We start from the raw sequence: 20,541 nt of genomic DNA on the forward strand, positions 1-20,541 counted from the left end.
TAAATGGCTTACCCCTTATCCTTAGATTATATCCAGTGGTTCTGGACTTCCCAAACATCGGGAACATTTTTCCTGCATCTAACCTGTCCAGTCCCATCAGAATTTTATGTTTCTATGAGATCCCCTCTCATCCTTCTAAACTCCAGTGAATACAGGCCCAGTCGATCCAGTCTCTCCTCATATGTCCTGCCATCCTGTGAATCAGTCTGGTGAACCTTCGCTGCACTCCCTCAATAGCAAGAATGTCCTTCCTCAGATTAGGAGACCAAAACTGAACACAATATTCCACATGAGGCCTCACTAACGCCCTGTACAACTGCAGTAAGACCCCCCCTGCTCCTATACTCAAATCCCCTAGCTATGAAGGCCAACATACCATTTGCCTTCTTCACCACCTGCTGCAGCTGCCTGCCAACTTACAATGACTGATGTGCCATGACACCCAGGTTTCATTGCACCTCCCCTTTTCCTAATTTTCCACCATTCAGATAATATTCTGCCTTCGTGATTTTGCCACCAAAGTGGATAACCTCACATTTGTCCACATTATACTGCATCTGCCACGCGTTTGCCCACTCACCTAACCTGTCCAAGTCACTCTGCATCCTTTTAGCATCCTCCTCACAGCTCACACCGCCACCCAGCTTAGTATCATCTGCAAACTTGGAGATATTACACACAATTCCCTCATCCAAATCATTAATGTATATTGTAAAGAGCTGGGGTCCCAGCACTGAGCCCTGCGGCATTCCACTAGTCATTGCCTACCATTCTGAAAAGGATTCATTTATTCCGACTCTCTGCTTCATGTCTGCCGACCAGTTCTCTATCCACATCAGTACACTACCCCCAATACCATGTGCTTTAATTTTGCACATCAATCTCTTGTGTGGGACCTTGTCAAAGGCCTTTTGAAAGTCCAAATGCACTACATCAACTGGTTCTCCCTTGTCCACTCTACCAGTTGCATCCGCAAAGAATTCTAGAAGATTTGTCAAGCAGGATTTCCTTTTCATAAATCCATGCTTACTTGGACCGATCCTATCACTGCTTTCTATGTGCTGCTATTTCATTTTTAATAGTTGATTTCAACATTTTCCCCACTACCGATGTCAGGCTAACTGGTCTATAATTACCCGTTTTCTCTCTCCCTCCTTTTTTAAAAAGTGGTGTTACATTAGCTACTCTCCAGTCCATAGGAACTGACCCAGAGTCGATAGACTGTTGGAAAATGATCACCAATGCTATTTCTGGGGCTACTTCTTTAAGTACTCTGGGATGCAGACCATCAGGCCCCGGGAATTTATTGGCCTTCAATCCCATCAATTTCCCTAACACAATTTCCTGCCTAATAAGGATTTCCTTCAGTTCCTCCTTCTCACTAGACCCTCGGTCCCCTAATACTTCCGGAAGGTTATTTGTGTCTTCCTTCGTGAAGATAGAACCAAAGTATTTGTTTAACTGGTCCTCCATTTCTTTGTTCCCCATTATAAATTCACCTGAATCTGACTGCAAGGGACCTACATTTGCTTTCACTAATCTTTTTCTCTTCACATATCTATAGAAACGTTTTCAGTCAGTTTTTATATTCGCAGCAAGCTTCCTCTCATTGTCTATTTTCCCTCTCCTAATTAAACCATTTGTCCTCCTCTGCTGTATTATAAAATTCTCCCAGTCCTCAGGTTTGCTGCTTTTTCTTGCCAATTTATATGCCTCTTCCTTGGATTTAACACTATCCTTAATTTCTCTTGTTAGCCACGGTTGAGCCACCTTCCCCGTTTTATTTTTTACTCCAGACAGGGATGTACAATTGTTGAAGTTCATTCATGTGATCTTTAAATGTTTGCCATTGCCTATCCACTATCAATCCTTTAAGTATCACTCACAATCTATTCTAGCCAATTCATGTCTCATACCATTGAAGTTACCTTTCCTTAAGTTCATGACCCTAGTCTCTGAATTAACTGTGTCACTCTCCAACTTAATAAAGAATTCTACCATATTATGGTCACTCTTCCCCAAGGGGCCTCGCAAAACAAGATTGCTAATTAGCCCTTTCTCATTACACATCACCCAGTCTAGGATGGCCAGCTCTCTAGTTGGTTCCTCGACATATTGGTCTAGAAAACCATCCCTAATATACTCCAGGAACTCCTCCTCCATCGCATTGCTACCAGTTTGGTTAGCCAATCAATATGTAGATTAAAGTCGCCCATGATAACTGCTGTACATTTATTGCCCGCATCCCTAATTTCTTGTTTGATGCTGTCCCCAACCTCACCTTAGATGGAGTCTATCTAAGGCTCCACGCGCCACAGGCAAAATGCCTTGCCCATTGTATTCCAGATTCCTCGAGATGAATGACAACATTCGTTTAGCCTGTTTGATTCCTTTTTTCACTGTCTACCTGCATTTAGAAAGTCATTTACCTGGGCACTTAAAACCCCTTTCTCCTCCACAGCCCCTAGCTTCCCACCATTTAGAAAATACTCTGATCTATCTTTATGAGGTCCAAAGTGGATCACCTCACTCTTGCCCATGTTAAATTCCCCCTTCCACTGTTTTTACTGCTCACTTAATCTCTCTATGTTCCCTTTGCTGCAATGATATGTCTTAATGCAATTATATAGGACCCTGGTAAGATCACACCTGGATTATTTTGTACAGTTTTGGTCTCCTTACCTAAAGAAATACATACTTAAGAACATAAGAATTAGGAGCAGGAATAGACAATTCAAACCCTCGAGCCTGCTCCGCCATTCAATGAGATCATGGCTGATCTTCTACTTCAACTCCACTTTCCTGCATTGTCCCGATATCCCTTGATTCCCTTAATATTCAAAAATCTATCGATCTCTGTCTTGAGTATAGTAAAACAATACGCCTCCACAGCCCTCTGGGGGAAAGAAGGCCAAAGATTCACTACCCTCTGAGTGAAGAAGTTTCTCCTCATCTCTGTCATGAATGGCCGACCCCTTATCCTGAGACTGTGACCCCTGGTTCTACACTCCCCAGCCAGAGGAACCATCCTCCTTGCATCTACCCTGTCAAGCAAGCCTTGTAAAAATGTTGTATGTTTCAATGAGATCATCTCTCATTCTTCTATACAGAGAATGTAGGCCTAGTCTACTCAATCTCTCCTCTGAGGGCAATCCCCCCATCCCAGGAATCAGTCTGGTGAACCTTCGTTGCACTCCCTCTGTGGCAAGTATATCCTTCCTTCGTTAAGGAGACCAAAACTGTACACAGTACTCCAGATGTGGTCTTAGCAGGGCCCAATATAATTGCAGTAAGATGTCTTTACTCTTGTACGCAAATCTTCATGTAATAAAGACTAACATACTATTTGCTTTCTTAATTGTTTGCTGTACCTGCATGTTAACTTTCAGTGATTCGTGTACAAGGACACCATGGTCCCTTTGAACACTAACATTTCTTTCACGATTTAAAAAATAGTCTGCTTTTCTGTTTTTCCTACCAAAGAGGATAACTTCAAATTTCTCCACATAATATTCCATTTGCCATGTTCTTTCCCATTTACTTAACCCCTCTATATCCCCTTAAAGCCTCTTTGCACCCTCCTCACAACTTGCATTCCTACATAGCTTTGTATCATCAGCAAACTTGGATATATAACATTTAGTCCTCTCATCCAAACTATTGATATAGATTGTGAATAGCTGTGGCCCAAGCACTGATCCTTGTGATACCCCACTAGTTACAGTCTGCCAACCTGGAAATTACCCGTTTATTCCTACTCTCTGTTTTCTGTCCATTAATCAATCCTTATTCCATGCTAGTATGTTATCCCCAATCCCATGAGCCCTAAGTTTGTTCAATAACCTCGTGTGGCACCTTATCGAATGCCTGCTGAAAATGCAAATACACCAAATCTACTGGTTCCACCTTATCTATTCTACTAGTTACAAACTCAAAAAACTCGCAACAAATTTGTCAAACATGATTTCCCTTTCATAAAACCATGTTGACACTGCCCAATCTTATTATTATTTTCTAAGTGCGGTTACCATGTCCTTAATAATAGATTGAGCATTTTCCCTACTACTGATGTCAGGCTAACTGGTCTGTAGTTCCCTGTTTTCTCTCCCCCCTCCTTTCTTAAATAGCCAAGTTACCTTCCAATCCACGGGAACTGTTGTGGAGTATTAAAAATATAGCACTCACACAAGAAAGGTCTTTTAAAGAGAAAAGAGATGTTTATTAAAACCTGATATATCAAGGGAGAACTGGTTGCAAACAGTTCACTCGCTGTTTGCTCTGCTCCCTGTCTCACAGGACAAGCGGTGCAATTACATGTTTATAGAGCCGAAAAATATAAACTAGGTGGGGAAGTGTTCCATTTTCCACCTGTCCTCGCCCACCTACTACTAATACATTGGTTGATACAGGTTACAGGTAATTTCATTGGTACAGTAATTTCTAATGATTCTATTGGTTACAGTAATTTATAATGATTCTATTGGTACATTCAGTTCTGATAGCCGTTGCTAGGGGACAGCCCCTGTGAGTTGTGTATACCATCCTAAGAACATCTTCCTAGGTTTGTTATCTTTGGCAGAGTCTGGTTATACTCTGCTTTAAAGAGGCCTTTGTGCCTATTATGACCTGTGTCTGGAACGCCATGGTCTTCTCTCGTTATTTCTGTAAGCTGTCTACATAAATCATGGGGGGAGGCACGGAGGGGAGGGGGTTCTTATCTCCAAAGAGAATTTCACTCGCCTTAGTGTTTCAACTTAATTGCTGGGATGTGGGATTCAGCTATTCTACTATGAACGCATGTAAACTTGTCTCTCAATCTATCTTACTTGATATTTTAATTACACCATATTACTTTTCCCCTAATTGAGGTTTTTTGCCCCTACAATCCCCCATTTGATCAGGTGGTAACCCCGAATACTCACCATGAACAACAATTTTCCTTTCCCTGCCTTTCCCTGTCTTAATTCGTGCGTCTCCCACCTGGGTTTCATTGATCAGACAATAGGATTGGGACAGCCACGATTCATCAGGTATTCATGCTGTCTTTGTGTTTGATTACCCCTTTTTGGATCTAACAAAGGCTTTCTGCGTTCTTGGTTACGGGCCTTGGCCACGTCTTCACTCTGCATCTTTTGTATCTGCCTGCACATTCTCCACGAAGTATCAGCACCACTATTGCTGCACTAGGACTAACGCATGGAATATAATTCTAATTCATAGCTTGTAACTTTTCTTGGGTATGCCTCTCCTGTCTTTGCACTTGTTACATAGCATCACCAACCAACTCAAGGCTATTACTGTCTATGCTACCACTAGGGTATGTGAAAGGATTCTTATCCATGGATGTATAATCTCAAGTATCAAGGTGGGTTTTTCAGGTTATCCTTTATTTCACTGTCCAGTTCTTTGCCTTTATCCTTTAGCTCATAATATATTTTAATGTTATTTCTTAATAATCCTTTAAGCTCAGTTAAATCTTCAAGTAACAGGGGAATTGGTGGTGCTTGCTCTTCCATGTAATCATCAATATCTTGCTTAATCTTATCACTTATATTTATTGTCATTGTCTTTCTGGCGTATATATATGTCATGTGTGCTCTTCTCACTGCCACTGACACTCTGGGAGTAAAGCAAAAGTTTCGCATTGTAAGGTTACCATTCAAGCCTCTGTAATCGTAGTTACCACACAATATTCTCCTCGCCCTTGATAGGCTTAATGTGTGGGTTCGGTTCGGGCAGGGCTTATTCCAATGACACATCCTTCCATAGTATTGTCAAACCCGCAGCTATCCTTGCTCCCATCTCCCATTGGGTGAGGGCATATAGTTAGGCTTCCTTCTCTCCGGCACCCAGATAAAGATATTCCCCTTTTATTTCCATTCTTTTTGATCTCATACTGGTCCATCGCAGATGTACTCTTCCCCTCGTATTATGTTTGTTTCTCCTCACATCCTCCTGTAACCGCATACACCCTCGTCATTCCTTTCAGGGTGCAGGCATCTAATGGCCCAGTATGCTGTGCCATTTCTTTCAACTGGGTGCTATTTATCCAATCTGGACCTCGCCCGGTTTGTATATGATCCATATTGTGTCTCACCTGACCGATCAACCATCTCCCATAGGCATGACATGTGTCTCTTTTCCTGACCTCGGCATCGTCCTCTCATTCCTGCTTATTTAGCTCGTTAATTGTTCATGCATGGCCTTCCAATACGGATATACCCTCCAGCAGTATTTTGGATGTTTTAGATCCTAACTCTGAAAATTCTATCTCTATCGCGGCCTGTTTCCTCATCTGTACCTCCATCGTTCTCCTCAAACTATCTACTCCTGCTTGAATCGCCTGTATATCTAGTGCATTTACTAGAGAGGTCCCTGTACTTACTACTGTTAATACATCATTCCCTATAGGTCTCCTCTGTCTTCCTCCTTTGTGTCTCAGCTGCTTATGATACTTCCTTGCTCCTGATGTGTCACTAGCTTTTCTCAGGATTGTGTCGAGCAATCGTGTGTACAGCAGTTTAGTCTTGGGGCTAAACTTTTCTGGCAGGTATAGGGCTGTTAAATTTATGCTCACAGGTAACATTTTATGCTGCACATTGTCAAATAACAATGTAGCTTCTGTTCCAAGTTTAACTACCAATCGCTTTCCCAAGGTTAATTCCCCTGGTTTACAATATTCAGGTAACATTTTGCTACCCACTTATCTTGTGGCTTCAAGATAAACGCACCTGACACTCGGATGCCGCCCCCTAGGGGCTGCTTTATGTAGTTGTTGTACCCTCTGGTGTGAGTATATGCTTCTGGGCCCCCTAGGGGCAGCCTTGTAGCTTGTCCTTGTAGACTCGTAAGGGCAGTGGTGATCATGCTTATATTCTGTTGATGAAAAACATCCTGGATATTCCAGATTTTTAGTTAGAGTCTTACCATTTCTATTTTAGCCGGATTGTTTGCCCCATTTCTCCGGACATGTACCCTTTTCCAGATTCATTTAATTATAGCCAGTACCCCTAATATTGCAAATATCCATCCTAATCCTCTAAAAAGTCTATCTGTCGTACCTTTATAGTATTTCAGCTGGGACCAGTGCTTCCATCGGCCCCTATCTTTCATATTCACGCAAGCACATGTATCTCCACTAATTAATACCTCAAATGGTCCACTCCACCTAGGTGTGAACCCTGGTTTCTCTGCCACTTCCTTAACCATTACCTTTGCCCCATCTAGGGGATTATAGCTGAGGTGGTTATCTCACCACCTTCGTTCTCTTCCTTCTGCCTTTCTCGGACCTTCTGTCACATACCTTTCAACTGCTCACTCAATTCGCTCACATACTTTCTGATTCTATCTTGTAATGGTCCTAATACTGGGCCCAGGTTTCAGATGTCCTCCCAGAATGCACTCCGAGACGCCCGTCTATTTTTGAGAATTAAAAGTGCCTAACTCTTACCTCGCGATTTTCCGAGTCCAACAGGCCTGTTTCACAGTCAACACAGTGCAGCACAAGCAGCTGGGGGCGGAACTACAGCCCTGGGCCAAAAAGAGTGCCGGCAGCTGCGCGCATGCGCAGTGGAGTCTGCGCACATGTGCAGTCGCTCCTGGCCCCAGGTTCTGTGTGCGTGTGCTGCAGGTTGTGTGGGAGGGGCCCAAAGCATGCAGACCCTAGCCCTGGCCGAATGGGCTCCTAGAGCAGGTGACCGACTATGCGGAGGAGGAGGAGATCCTGAGCTCGGACCTGGAGATGGCAAACAAGAAAGGGAGAATTGCTGGCAAAAGTGACCAAGAAGGAAGATGTCGATTGCTCTCAGTGACTGAGGCCATCGAGTGTTCCTTGGGACTGTCTCGGAAATGTTTGGAGGGGCGGGGGTAGGAGGAAAACAAAGAGATTGAGGGAAAGACGCGAGTATTGCTGCCTGCGTGTATGGGTTGCATGTGTTTGTTGCTGTGTGCAGTGCTGGAGGGCTCCCGGTGCTCCCAAATAGGAAAGTGAGGTAGGAATGTTTTATTTTTTATTTGTTGATTTATTGAATGATTTTTAATTTTTAAATTTTTTATTTATTGATTTATTTATCATTTATTATTGATGATGGTTCTTTATTTTTAAAAGTGAAGTGTTTAATGCTTTGGAAAATCCTCGAACTTCCCTTTCCCCCTATCTCTGGCTACCTGCACCTGATTTCTAAAGTCTCCGCAAGGTTTTTCAGAGCATACAAAAGTGGACACTTACTCTGTTGTAACTTAGTTTGGAGTAACTTTTCACTGCCTAAACTTGCAAAAAAAGAGGTGTAACTGGCTGGTAACGTCCCCTTTTGGAAAAAAAAAAACCTGTACTAAAACTAAACTATACTAACTCACTTAAACTGCAATTTCTAAGATACTCCATATTAAACTAGTTGCTCCAAAAAAATAGAAGCAACTTGAGCCGAAACTTCAGCCCAAATAAACCACCCGGAGTCATCGGTAGGCTATGATGTGAGAAATTTTATTACAAGCATGCAGGGGACAGAACTCTAGCAAAGACTCTCTGATCGAACAATATATATCTGTGACTGACAGCTGCTCAACCGTTGGTTCTGCCCATGTGACAGGCTAATGTTTATGCCCATGTCTCTTCCATAACTGGAACAGAATCTAGTACGCAGGCTTTGAAAGCTGCTTTCCGTTATCTCACTTTCTGTGGTTCTTCAACCACTGTATCTGAAGTCACAAGTTCAACTTATATTGTCCTTTGTTCTAAACTGCTAAAGCCTGTAGTTTTAACATTTTTCCAAAGTCCTTTTACACTTTCGCAGATAGCTCCCCACTTGCCCAGGAGTTTGACCTGATCCCTGAAGGTATTTCTAGATTGTTTCCAAAACTTTTAGTTTTATTTCTTTTTTTTTTAAGAAATCAGATTTAACTTTTTTATTTTAAATGTATCTCAGTATTTTGTTGTGCCTTTTCTTAACCAGTGGTACTCGAAACCTTCACAACAAAATGCAGGGAGACAGAGGGAAACAAAAAGGAGGCAAAAGCAAAAGACAGAAAGGAGATGAGGAAAAGTGGAGGGCAGAGAAACCCAAGGCAAAGAACAAAAAGGGCCACTGTACAGTAAAATTCTAAAAGGACAAAGGGTGTTAAAAGAACAAGCCTGAAGGCTTTGTGTCTTAATGCAAGGAGCATCCGCAATAAAGTGGATGAATTAACTGTGCAAATAGATGTTAACAAATATGATGTGATTGGGATTACGGAGACGTGGCTCCAGGATGATCAGGGCTGGGAACTCAACATCCAGGGGTATTCAACATTCAGGAAAGATAGAATAAAAGGAAAAGGAGGTGGGGTAGCATTGCTGGTTAAGGAGCAAATTAAGGCAATAGTTCGGAAGGACATTAGCTTGGATGATGTGGAATCTATATGGGTAGAGCTGCAGAATACCAAAGGACAAAAAACGTTAGTGGGAGTTGTGTACAGACCTCCAAACAGTAGTAGTGATGTTGGGGAGGGCATCAAACATGAAATTAGGGGTGCGTGCAATAAAGGTGCAGCAGTTATAATGGGTGACTTTAATATGCACATAGATTGGGTTAACCAAACTGGAAGCAATACGGTAGAGGAGGATTTCCTGGAGTGCATAAGGGATGGTTTTTTAGACCAATATGTCGAGGAACCAACTAGGGGGGAGGCCATCTTAGACTGGGTGTTGTGTAATGAGAGAGGATTAATTAGCAATCTCGTTGTGCGAGGCCCCTTGGGGAAGAGTGACCATAATATGGTGGAATTCTGCATTAGGATGGAGAATGAAACAGTTAATTCAGAGACCATGGTCCAGAACTTAAAGAAGGGTAACTTTGAAGGTATGAGGCGTGAATTGGCTAGGATAGATTGGCGAATGATACTCAAGGGGTTGACTGTGGATGGGCAATGGCAGACATTTAGAGACCGCATGGATGAACTACAACAATTGTACATTCCTGTCTGTCGTAAAAATAAAAAAGGGAAGGTGGCTCAACCGTGGCTATCAAGAGAAATCAGGGATAGCATTAAAGCCAAGGAAGTGGCATACAAATTGGCCAGAAATAGCAGAGAACCCGGGGACTGGGAGAAATTTAGAACTCAGCAGAGGAGGACAAAGGGTTTGATTAGGGCAGGGAAAATGGAGTACGAGAAGAAGCTTGCAGGGAACATTAAGACGGATTGCAAAAGTTTCTATAGATATGTAAAGAGAAAAAGGTTAGTAAAGACAAACGTAGGTCCCCTGCAGTCAGAATCAGGGGAAGTCATAACGGGGAACAAAGAAATGGCGGACCAATTGAACAAGTACTTTGGTTCGGTATTCACTGAGGAGGACACAAACAACCTTCCGGATATAAAAGGGGTCGGAGGGTCTAGTAAGGAGGAGGAACTGAGGGAAATCCTTATTAGTCGGGAAATTGTGTTGGGGAAATTGATGGGATTGAAGGCCGATTAAATCCCCAGGGCCTGATGGACTGCATCCCAGAGTACTTAAGGAGGTGGCCTTGGAAATAGTGGATGCATTGACAGTCATTTTTCAACATTCCATTGACTCTGGATCAGTTCCTATGGAGTGGAGGGTAGCCAATGTAACCCCACTTTTTAAAAAAGGAGGGAGAGAGAAAACAGGGAATTACAGACCGGTCAGCCTGACATCGGTAGTGGGTAAAATGATGGAATCAATTATTAAGGATGTCATCGCAGTGCATTTGGAAAGAGGTAATATGATAGGTCCAAATCAGCATGGATTTGTGAAAGGGAAATCATGCTTGACAAATCTCCTGGAATTTTTTGAGGATGCTTCCAGTAGAGTGGACAAGGGAGAACCAGTCGATGTGGTATATTTGGACTTTCAGAAGGCTTTCGACAAGGTCCCACACAAGAGATTAATGTGCAAAGTTAAAGCACATGGGATTGGGGGTAGTGTGCTGACATGGATTGAGAACTGGTTGTCAGACAGGAAGCAAAGAGTAGGAGTAAATCGGGACTTTTCAGAATGGCAGGCAGTGACTAGTGGGGTACCGCAAGGTTCTGTGCTGGGGCCCCAGCTGTTTACACTGTACATTAATGATTTAGACGAGGGGATTAAATGTAGTATCTCCAAATTTGCGGATGACACTAAGTTGGGTGGCAGTGTGAGCTGCAAGGAGGATTCTATGAGGCTGCAGAGCGACTTGGATAGGTTAGGTGAGTGGGCAAATGCATGGCAGATGAAGTATAATGTGGATAAATGTGAGGTTATCCACTTTGGTGGTAAAAACAGAGAGACAGACTATTATCTGAATGGTGACAGATTAGGAAAAGGAGAGGTGCAACGAGACCTGGGTGTCATGGTACATCAGTCATTGAAGGTTGGCATGCAGGTACAGCAGGCGGTTAAGAAAGCAAATGGCATGTTGGCCTTCATAGCGAGGGGATTTGAGTACAAGGGCAGGGAGGTGTTGCTACAATTGTACAGGGCCTTGGTGAGGCCACACCTGGAGTATTGTGTACAGTTTTGGTCTCCTAACCTGAGGAAGGACATTCTTGCTATTGAGGGAGTGCAGCGAAGGTTCACCAGACTGATTCCCGGGATGGCGGGACTGACCTATCAAGAAAGACTGGATCAACTGGGCTTGTATTCACTGGAGTTCAGAAGAATGAGAGGGGACCTCATAGAAACGTTTAAAATTCTGACGGGGTTAGACAGGTTAGATGCAGGAAGAATGTTCCCAATGTTGGGGAAGTCCAGAACCAGGGGACACAGTCTAAGGATAAGGGGGAAGCCATTTAGGACCGAGATGAGGAGGAATTTCTTCACCCAGAGAGTGGTGAACCTGTGGAATTCTCTACCACAGAAAGTTGTTGAGGCCAATTCACTAAATATATTCAAAAAGGAGTTAGATGAAGTCCTTACTACTAGGGGAATCAAGGGGTATGGTGAGAAAGCAGGAATGGGGTACTGAAGTTGCATGTTCAGCCATGAACTCATTGAATGGCGGTGCAGGCTAGAAGGGCCGAATGGCCTACTCCTGCACCTATTTTCTATGTTTCTATGTTTCAACTCTTCACTGTTCCCATCCTAATTTCTGCTTCCCTTTTGTAGTATTTGTATTATTGTTGGATTACAAAATATCAAATATGGTAATACTGTTTTTTTTAATATCAAACTTCTCATTTATGCTTACAGTTTCTCAGTGATTCACAGATCACAGAATACAAAGTACTTGTTTTATAATTATGTGCCTAAATTCTGTTTTAGAAGTTGCACGTTAAAAACTCCAATCCAAGTAGGAATAGCATACGTCGAAAATCTTTTGCTCTGTAACTTCAAGATATACTTTGTGATACAGTCCTTCATAAATTACATATTTTAAAGCTTCAGTTTCTGACACAGTAGTTGTGTAATTTTATTAAAAAGGCTTCCAAACCCAAGATTTTCCAATACAACCAAAATGTTTATCAAGGCGAATCATCTGAAATATCTCAAAATCTCAATTCAAATATTGTACTGCCAATCTTTTATTTAAAACTTTTTTTTACTGAGATAGAAGCTTTCATGTCAAGGTTTTACACAAAGGAAAATGGAGGTGCACTTCCCCAAGCCTGCAGCCTCACAGGCTTTTTTTTTTTTAAGGCATTACAATTTCCCTTCTCCATTCTTATCTCATTCCTAGACTAAATTTATTGTCTTTCAACACAATGTAATCAATGATTACGTGTTTTCTTTTGACAAGTAAGTGAGGTGTCAAATTTCTTTATACTTTCTTAAAACTTCCCACATACAGGACAACACTACAAAGGGTTAAAAAAAACTTTCACTCTGTCTGAAAAAGTGGGTGGGGCTAAAACAAACAGACTGCTCCACCATTTCTTTAAACAGCTTTCAGACACATGAAAAATTCATTAATTCCCACCTCAAATATTCGGCAGTCAAAAATCACACATGTACTTTTCATTTTAAAGACAGACATTCACAAAAGTATTTTTTCATTCAACAAAGCTTATTAATTGTTTGGCCGGTTCTATTTTTGGATCCATCTGTCATTTAAGATAGTCACTATCAGGTTTTTTTATGGTCAACCGAAAAATATCTACTAAGCGAGCCATTTGGCCCCCAATCTAATGTATCTTTACACGCAATATTCAGGTTTTGGTACATCTGCCCTTATATCAGTTTCACTGTATTGTCAGATACAGAACATTTTCCCACTTTGTATCACCTAACCCCGGTGTTTATGGTCTCACCGACTTCTTATCAATATAAACTGTATCTCTAGATACTGATTGTCCCTCTACCCCTAGAGCCAGCAATCCCCATCAACACCCTTATCGATTTATCTGTACTCTAAGATATTAATGGTTCCTCTATCCAGTTCTCCTTGAACTTAGAGGCCACTTCTACATCGAGGCCTTATGATAGTGTCTATCGTGACTTCCGAATTCCCTCAAGTCTTTTACACCATAACTGACCTTTCACAGATTTAATGTACCCCAGGCAACAGGCACATCTCATAACGTCCTGCATCGGATTATGAGTGGTAGTTAACGATACTCACTCATGATGGATTCATATATGTTCATCTGTAGACTGCCTGTGGCATCCTGTTCATGACGCCAAAAATGTTGTGGAGTATTAAAAACATAACACTCACATTTTAAAGAGAAAAGAGTTGTTTATTAAACCCTGATGTATCAAGGGAGAACTGGTTGCAAACAGTTCACTCGCTGTTTGCTCTGCTCCCGGTCTCACAGGACAAGCGATTCAATTACATGTTTATAGAGCCGAAAAACAGAAACTAGGCGGGCAAGTGTTCCATTTTCCATCAGTCCCTGCCCACCTATTACTAATACATTGGTTGATACAGGTTAAAGGCAATTTCATTGGTAGTCATTTCTAATGATTCTATTGGTTACAGTAATTTCTAATGATTCTATTGGCACATTCAGTTCTGACAGCCGTTGCTGGGGAACAGTCCCTATGTGTTGTGTATACCATCCGAGGAACATCTTCCCAGGCTTGTTATCTTTGGCAGAGTCTGGTTACACTCTGCTTTAAAGAGACCTTTGTCTCTATTATCTCCTGTGTCTGGAACGTCGTGGCCTTCTCTCGTTATTTCTGTAAGCTGTCTACATAAATCCTGGGGGGGTAGCGGGGGGGGGGGGGGCACGAAGAGAATTTATCTGACCATAGTGTTTCAACTTAATTGCTCGGATGTGGGATTCAGCTATTTTACCATGAATGCATGTAAACTTGTCTCTCAGTCTTTCTTACTTTATATTTTAATTACACTAAATTACTTTTCCCCTAATTGAGTTTTTTTTTGCCCCTACAGGAACCATTCTAGAATCTATGGAATTTTGGAAGAGGACAACCAATGCATCCACCATTTCTTTCGCTACCTTTTTCAAAACATTAGGATGTAGGCCATCAGTTCCAGGAGATTTATCGTCTTTCAGCCCCATTAAATTCTCCAGTACCATTTTTGTACTAATACTAATTTCTTTCAGTTCTTCATTCTCACTAGACCCTTGGTTCTCCAATATTTCTGGCAGGTTTGTTGTATCTTCATGAAAACAAGCACAAAAGTATTTGTTTAATTTCTCTGCCATTCCCTTATAACCCATTATAATTTCTCCTGTCTCCACCTGTAAGGGACCCACGTTTACCTTTGCTAATCTTTTCCTTTTCATATACCTATAGAAGCTTTTGCAGTCTGTTTTTATGTCTCTCACTAGCTTACTCATTCTATTTTCCCTTTCATCAATATTTTGGTCCTTCTTTGCTGAATTTTTAAATCTTCCAAATCCTCAGGCTTACTGATCCTTTTGGCAACATTATAAGCATCTTCCTTTGAACTAATATTATCTTTAACTTCTCTTGTTGGCCACAGTTGGACCACTATTCCTGTGAGGTTTTTATGCCTTAACGGAATGTATGTTTGTTGTAAATTATTAATTCATTATTTAAGTGATGGCCATTGCTTTTCTACAGTCATTCCTTTTAATGTATTTTCCCAATCTAACTTAGCCAACTCTGCCCTCATATCTACATAGTTTCCTTTGTTTAAATTTAAGACCCTAGTTTTGGATTTAATTAAAATCACTTTCAAACGTTATGCAAAATTCTATCATATTATGGTCACTCTTCCCTAAGGGACCTTTTACTATAAGGTTATTAATTAACCCTTTCTTATTGTACACTACTAGATATACAATAACCTATTCACTAGTTGGTTCCTCAACATACTGATTTAGAAAACCATCTGTATACCTTCCATGAATTCGTCCTCCACACTATTACTGCAAATTCAGTTTGCCCAGTCTATATGCAGCTTAAAGTCCCCCATGATTATTGTATTAACTTTGTTACATGTATCTTTAATTTCCTGATTCATACAGTGCCTTACATTACCACTATGGTTTGGGAGCCTATAAAGAACTCCCACCAATGTTTTCTGCCCCTTGCTATTTCTTGGCTTCACCCAAACTGATTCTACTTCATGATTTTACGAGCTAGGATCCTTTTCCTCCACTGTCTTTATCCCATCTTTTATTATCAGGGCTACCTCTTCTCCTTTTCCATTTTGCTATTGCTTCTAAAAGTTCCGTATCCTGGAATATTTAGTTCTCAACCATGGTCACTTTGCAACCACGTCTCCGTAATGCCTATTAGATTAAACTGATTAATTTTTATCAGCACTATTAATTCATCTATTCTGTTGCGAATGCTTCATGCATTCAGATATAGTGCCTTAAATTTTGACTTTTTTCTATTTTTCGCTAATGTCTCCTTAGTCAGTAATGCCCGATTACCTTTGTTATTCTCTCTGTCCCTTCCCGATACACTCTGCTTATTTTTACCCAAAACTCTGCTCTGCTCTACAGCCTTGACATGTCTCTTGTTGCTGTTTCTCTGTATCTACAGCGTGTTGTATTTTCCTGGATCTCCCCACCCCGCCTTCATTAGTTTAAAGCACTGTGTGTTGCTCTAGTTATTCAATTCGCCAGGACGTTGGTTCCTGCCCAGTTCAAGTCAAGCCCATCCCAATGGAACAGCTCCCTCTTTGTGTGAGTGAACAGCTCCCAGTGAAAAAGAAGGGTGGTAAGAGAAGGGATAACCAGCCGTGGATAACCAAGGAAATAAAGGAGAGTATCAAATCAAAGACCAATGCGTATAAGGTGGCCAAGGTTAGTGGGAAACTAGAGGATTGGGAAAATTTTAAGCAACAGCAAAGAATGACTAAAAAAGCAATAAAGGAAAAATAGATTACGAAGGTAAACTTGCGCAAAACATAAAAACAGATAGTAAAAGCTTTTACAGAGATATAAAACGGAAAAGAGTGACTAAAGTAAATGTTGGTCCCTTAGAAGATGAGAAGGGGGATTTAATAATGGGAAATGTGGAAATGGCTGAGACCTTAAACAATTATTTTGCTTCGATCTTCACAGTGGAAGACACAAAATCCATGCCAAAAATTGCTGGTCACAGGAATGTGGGGAGGACCTTGAGACAATCACTATCACTAGGGGGGTAGTGCTGGACAGGCTAATGGGACTCAAGGTAGACAAGTCCCCTGGTCCTGATGAAATGCATCCCAGGGAATTAAAAGAGATGGCGGAAGTTATAACAGATGCATTCGTTATAATCTACCAAAATTCTCTGGACTCTGGGGAGGTACAAGCGGATTGGAAAGCAGCTAATGTAACGTCTCTGTTTAAAAAAGGGGGCAGACAAAAGGCAGGTAACTATAGGCCGGTTAGTTTAACATCTGTAGTGGAGAAAATGCTTGAAACTATCATCAAGGAAGAAATAGTGTGACATCAAGATAGGAATAGTGCAATCAAGCAGATGCAGCATGGATTCATGAAGGGGAAATCATGTTTAACTAATTTACTGGAATTCTTTGAGGATATAACGATCATGGTGGATAGAGGTGTAACGATGGATGTGGTGTATTTAGATTTCCAAAAGGCATTCGATAAGGTGCCACACAAAAGGTTACTGCAGAAGGTAAAGGTACGCGGAGTCAGAGGAAATGTATTAGCATGGATAGAGAATTGGCTGGCTAACAGAAAGCAGAGAGTCGGGATAAATGGGTCCTTTTCGGGTTGGAAATCGGTGGTTAGTGGTGTGCCACAGGGATCGGTGCTGGGACCACAACTGTTTACAATATACATAGATGACCTGGAAGAGGGGGCAGAGTGTAGTGCAACAAAATTTGCAGATGACACTAAGATAAGTGGGAAAGCGGGTTGTGTAGAGGACACAGAGAAGCTGCAAAGAGATTTGGATAGGTTAAGCGAATGGGCTAAGGTTTGGCAGATGGAATACAATGTCGGAAAGTGTGAGGTCATCCACCTTGGGGAAAAAAACAGTAAAAGGGAATATTATTTGAATGGGGAGAAATTACAACATGCTGCGGTGCAGAGGGACCTGGGGGTCCTTGTGCATAAATCCCCAAAAGTTAGTTTGCAAGTGCAGCAGGTAATCAGGAAGGCGAATGGAATGTTGACCTTCATTGCAAGAGGGATGGAGTACAAAAGCAGGGAGGTCCTGCTGCAACTGTATAGGGTATTGGTAAGGCCGCACCTGGAGTACTGCGTGCGGTTTTGGTCACCTTTCTTAAGGAAGTTATACTGGCTTTGCAGGGGGTACAGAGACGATTCACTAGGCTGATTCCGGAGATGAGGGGGTTACCTTATGATGATAGATTGAGTAGACTGGGTCTTTACGCGTTGGAGTTCAGAGGGATGAGGGGTGATCTTATAGAAACATTTAAAATCATGAAAGGGTAGACAAGATAAAGGTAGAGAGGTTGTTTCCACTGGTAGGGGAGACTAGAATTAGGGGGCACAGCCTCAAAATACAGGGGAGCCAATTTAAAACCGAGTTGAGAAGGAATTTCTTCTCCCAGAGGGTTGTGAATCTGTGGAATTCTCTGCCCAAGGAAGCAGTTGAGGCTAGCTCATTGAATGTATTCAAGTCACAGATAGATACATTTTTAACCAATAAGGGAATTAAGGGTTATGGGGAGCGGGCGGGTAAGTGGAGCTGAGTCCACGGCCAGATCAGCCATGATCTTATCGAATGGCGGAGCAGGTTCGAGGGGCTAGATGCCCTACTCCTGTTCCTAATTCTTATGTTCTTTTTGCCCAGTGCTGGTGCTATTGTGCATAAAGCAAACTCATGCGTCCCACACCAATCTTTGGGCCACGCATTTACTTTCTAAGCTGCTTATCTCTACACCAATTGGCGTGTGGCTCAGGTAACAATCCAGAGATTATTACCTTTTGGTTTAGCTTTTTCATTTGGACCCCAACTCCTCTATCTCTTTGAGCAGAACCTCATTCCTAGTCCTACCTATGTCTTTGGTTCCTACATCATCCATGAAAACTGGATCTTCCCCTTCTGACTCCAAGTGTCTGACCCAGAGATATCCCAGGAAGGGTGCAGAATGTTCAGTGTCTGAGCTGCCCCAGGGAGAGGGGGGGTGGGGGGTGCCGTGTGTGATGTCCTTGTGGGGAGAATGAGATCAGTGTCTGACCCTGAGCTGCCCTCATTCCTCCTGCCCTAGGGGGCAGTCACGTTCCTCTCAGTCAGAGTTAATTGGATGGACAGCGTCATCTACTGGACACCGGCGGTATATCAAGGCACATCCTGTCCGGCTCCATCACAGAGAAATCCAAAACCAACCTGCAGACTCAATTCATTTTATTCTCAATTGTTTAAAAAAGATTAGCTCCATTTGTTGTAGTTTTCAGTATTTCAAGAAAGCCCTTTAAAGAGTTAAGGATGGATGCAAACACAATCAGCATTATTTTTATCAGCCTTTTCCCTTGATTAATTGGTCAAATATCCAGAATATTAAACTCCAGCCCAGTTATAGGGAAATCAATATCAGCAGAAAGAAACCTCAACAGTCAGAATGAACACGATTTAATCTGGGATAACAGCAGAATCCAAACCCTGCAGTCACTTGTGAACTCGCTGGTGTCTCAGCAAGTTGGAGGAAGTAGTCAATTCCACCGCACATACAGGCCTCTCCCCAGTGTGAACTCGCTGGTGTGTCAGCAAGCGGGATGACACAGTGAATCCCTTGCCACACATGGAGCAGGTGAACGGTGTCTCCCCAGTGTGAACTCGCTGGTGTGTCAGCAGGTGGGATGAGGTAGTGAATCCCTTCTTGCAAACGGAGCAGGTGAACGGTCTCTCCCCAGTGTGAAATCGCTGGTGTCTCAGCAGGTGGGATGAGGTAGTGAATCCCTTCCTGCAAACTGAGCAGGTGAACGGTCTCTCCCCAGTGTGAACTCGCTGGTGTCTCAGCAGGCTGGATGACTGAGTAAATCCCTCCCCACACACTGAGCATGTGAACGGCCTCTCGCCAGTATGAACTCGCTGGTGCATCAGCAGCTGGGATGAGGTAGTGAACCCCTTCCCACACATGGAGCAGGTGAACGGTCTCTCTCCAGTGTGAACTCGCTGGTGAGTGAGAAGGTGGGATGAACAAATGAATCCCTTCCCACAGAGTAAACAGGCGAACGGTCTCTCCCCGGAATGACTGCGTTGATGAGTTTCCAGCAGGGACGGGAATTTGAATCCCTTCCCACAGTCCCCACATTTCCATGGTTTCTCCATGGTGCTGGTGCCCTTGTGTCTCTCCAGTTGAAGCCTCGTCCACACACAGAACACGTGTACGGTTTCTACCTGCAGTGAATGGTGCGATGTTTTTCCAGGCTGTGTAACTGGTTAAAGTTCCTACCACAGTCAGTGCACTGGAACACTCTCACTTGGGTGTGTGTGTCTTGGTGTTTTTCTAGTCACACTGATGTTTGAAATCTGTAGCCACAGACAGAACAGACAAACATTTCTCCTTCCACATTCAAAGGCCTGAGGTATCGAATGATTCAGTCAGATCTTGACGTGATGTTTGGTTAGTGTTTCCCGTCTGCAAATCCTCCCCTTCTATTACCCAGGAAAAGGAGTTTGCAAAAATAATGTCAAGTACAGGACAGAAATTCAGAACAGATAATTCTAGATTTTATGGAAAATTCTTTCCTCTCTTGTTCCTCTAAAGCTGTAAATCCCCGTCCCATACACTCTCCGTCTTCCTTGTGCTGAAATTCAAACACCTCGCACGTCTGAAGACAGCTTGTCCTCCGCTCCCAGTTTTCACCACCAACTCTGTCTGGGTTCAGTTCTACACTCACTGGTGCCCCTTCCTCTCCTCCCCTGAAGGTGCTGACTCTGGCTGGGTTCAGTTCTACACTCACTGGTTCCCCTCCCTCTCCTCTCCTGAAGGTGCTGACTCTGGCTGGGTTCAGTTCTACACTCACTGGTTCCCCTCCCTCTCCTCCCCTGAAGGTGCTGACTCTGGCTGGGTTCAGTTCTACACTCACTGGTTCCTCTCCATCTCCTTCCCTGAAGGTACTGACTCTGGCTGGGTTCAGTTCTACACTCACTGGTTCCCCTCCCTCTCCTTCCCTGAAGGTACTGACTCTGGCTGGGTTCAGTTCTACACTCACTGGTTCCCCTCCCTCTCCTCTCCTGAAGGTGCTGACTCTGGC

The 20,541-nt window shown here is 42.7% G+C and overlaps 1 protein-coding gene across 1 annotated transcript; it reads right to left on the reverse strand.

Annotated features, from left to right (window-relative positions):
- Nucleotides 1-18,949: 18,949 nt before the first annotated feature.
- Nucleotides 18,950-19,612, reverse strand: LOC139256308 (zinc finger protein 664-like). Its single transcript, XM_070874186.1, has 2 exons — nucleotides 19,337-19,612; nucleotides 18,950-19,072 (listed from the first exon to the last, which is right to left on the reverse strand). The coding sequence occupies exons 1-2, from the start codon at nucleotides 19,610-19,612 to the stop codon at nucleotides 18,950-18,952; spliced, it is 399 nt and encodes a 132-aa protein (XP_070730287.1).
- Nucleotides 19,613-20,541: the final 929 nt, after the last annotated feature.

This window comes from Pristiophorus japonicus, unplaced genomic scaffold (assembly GCF_044704955.1).
Source record: "Pristiophorus japonicus isolate sPriJap1 unplaced genomic scaffold, sPriJap1.hap1 HAP1_SCAFFOLD_709, whole genome shotgun sequence".
Classification (NCBI taxonomy): domain Eukaryota; kingdom Metazoa; phylum Chordata; class Chondrichthyes; family Pristiophoridae; genus Pristiophorus; species Pristiophorus japonicus.

Bases quoted from the DNA above. Each gene is read 5' to 3' on its own strand.
- LOC139256308 (XM_070874186.1), bottom strand. From the start codon at position 19,612: ATGGAGAAACCATGGAAATGTGGGGACTGTGGGAAGGGATTCAAATTC. The intron at 19,073-19,336 runs GTGTGTGGGGAG...ATGTGTGGCAAG, and splicing joins AGAGGCCGTTCACATGCTCA to GGATTCACTGTGTCATCCCG.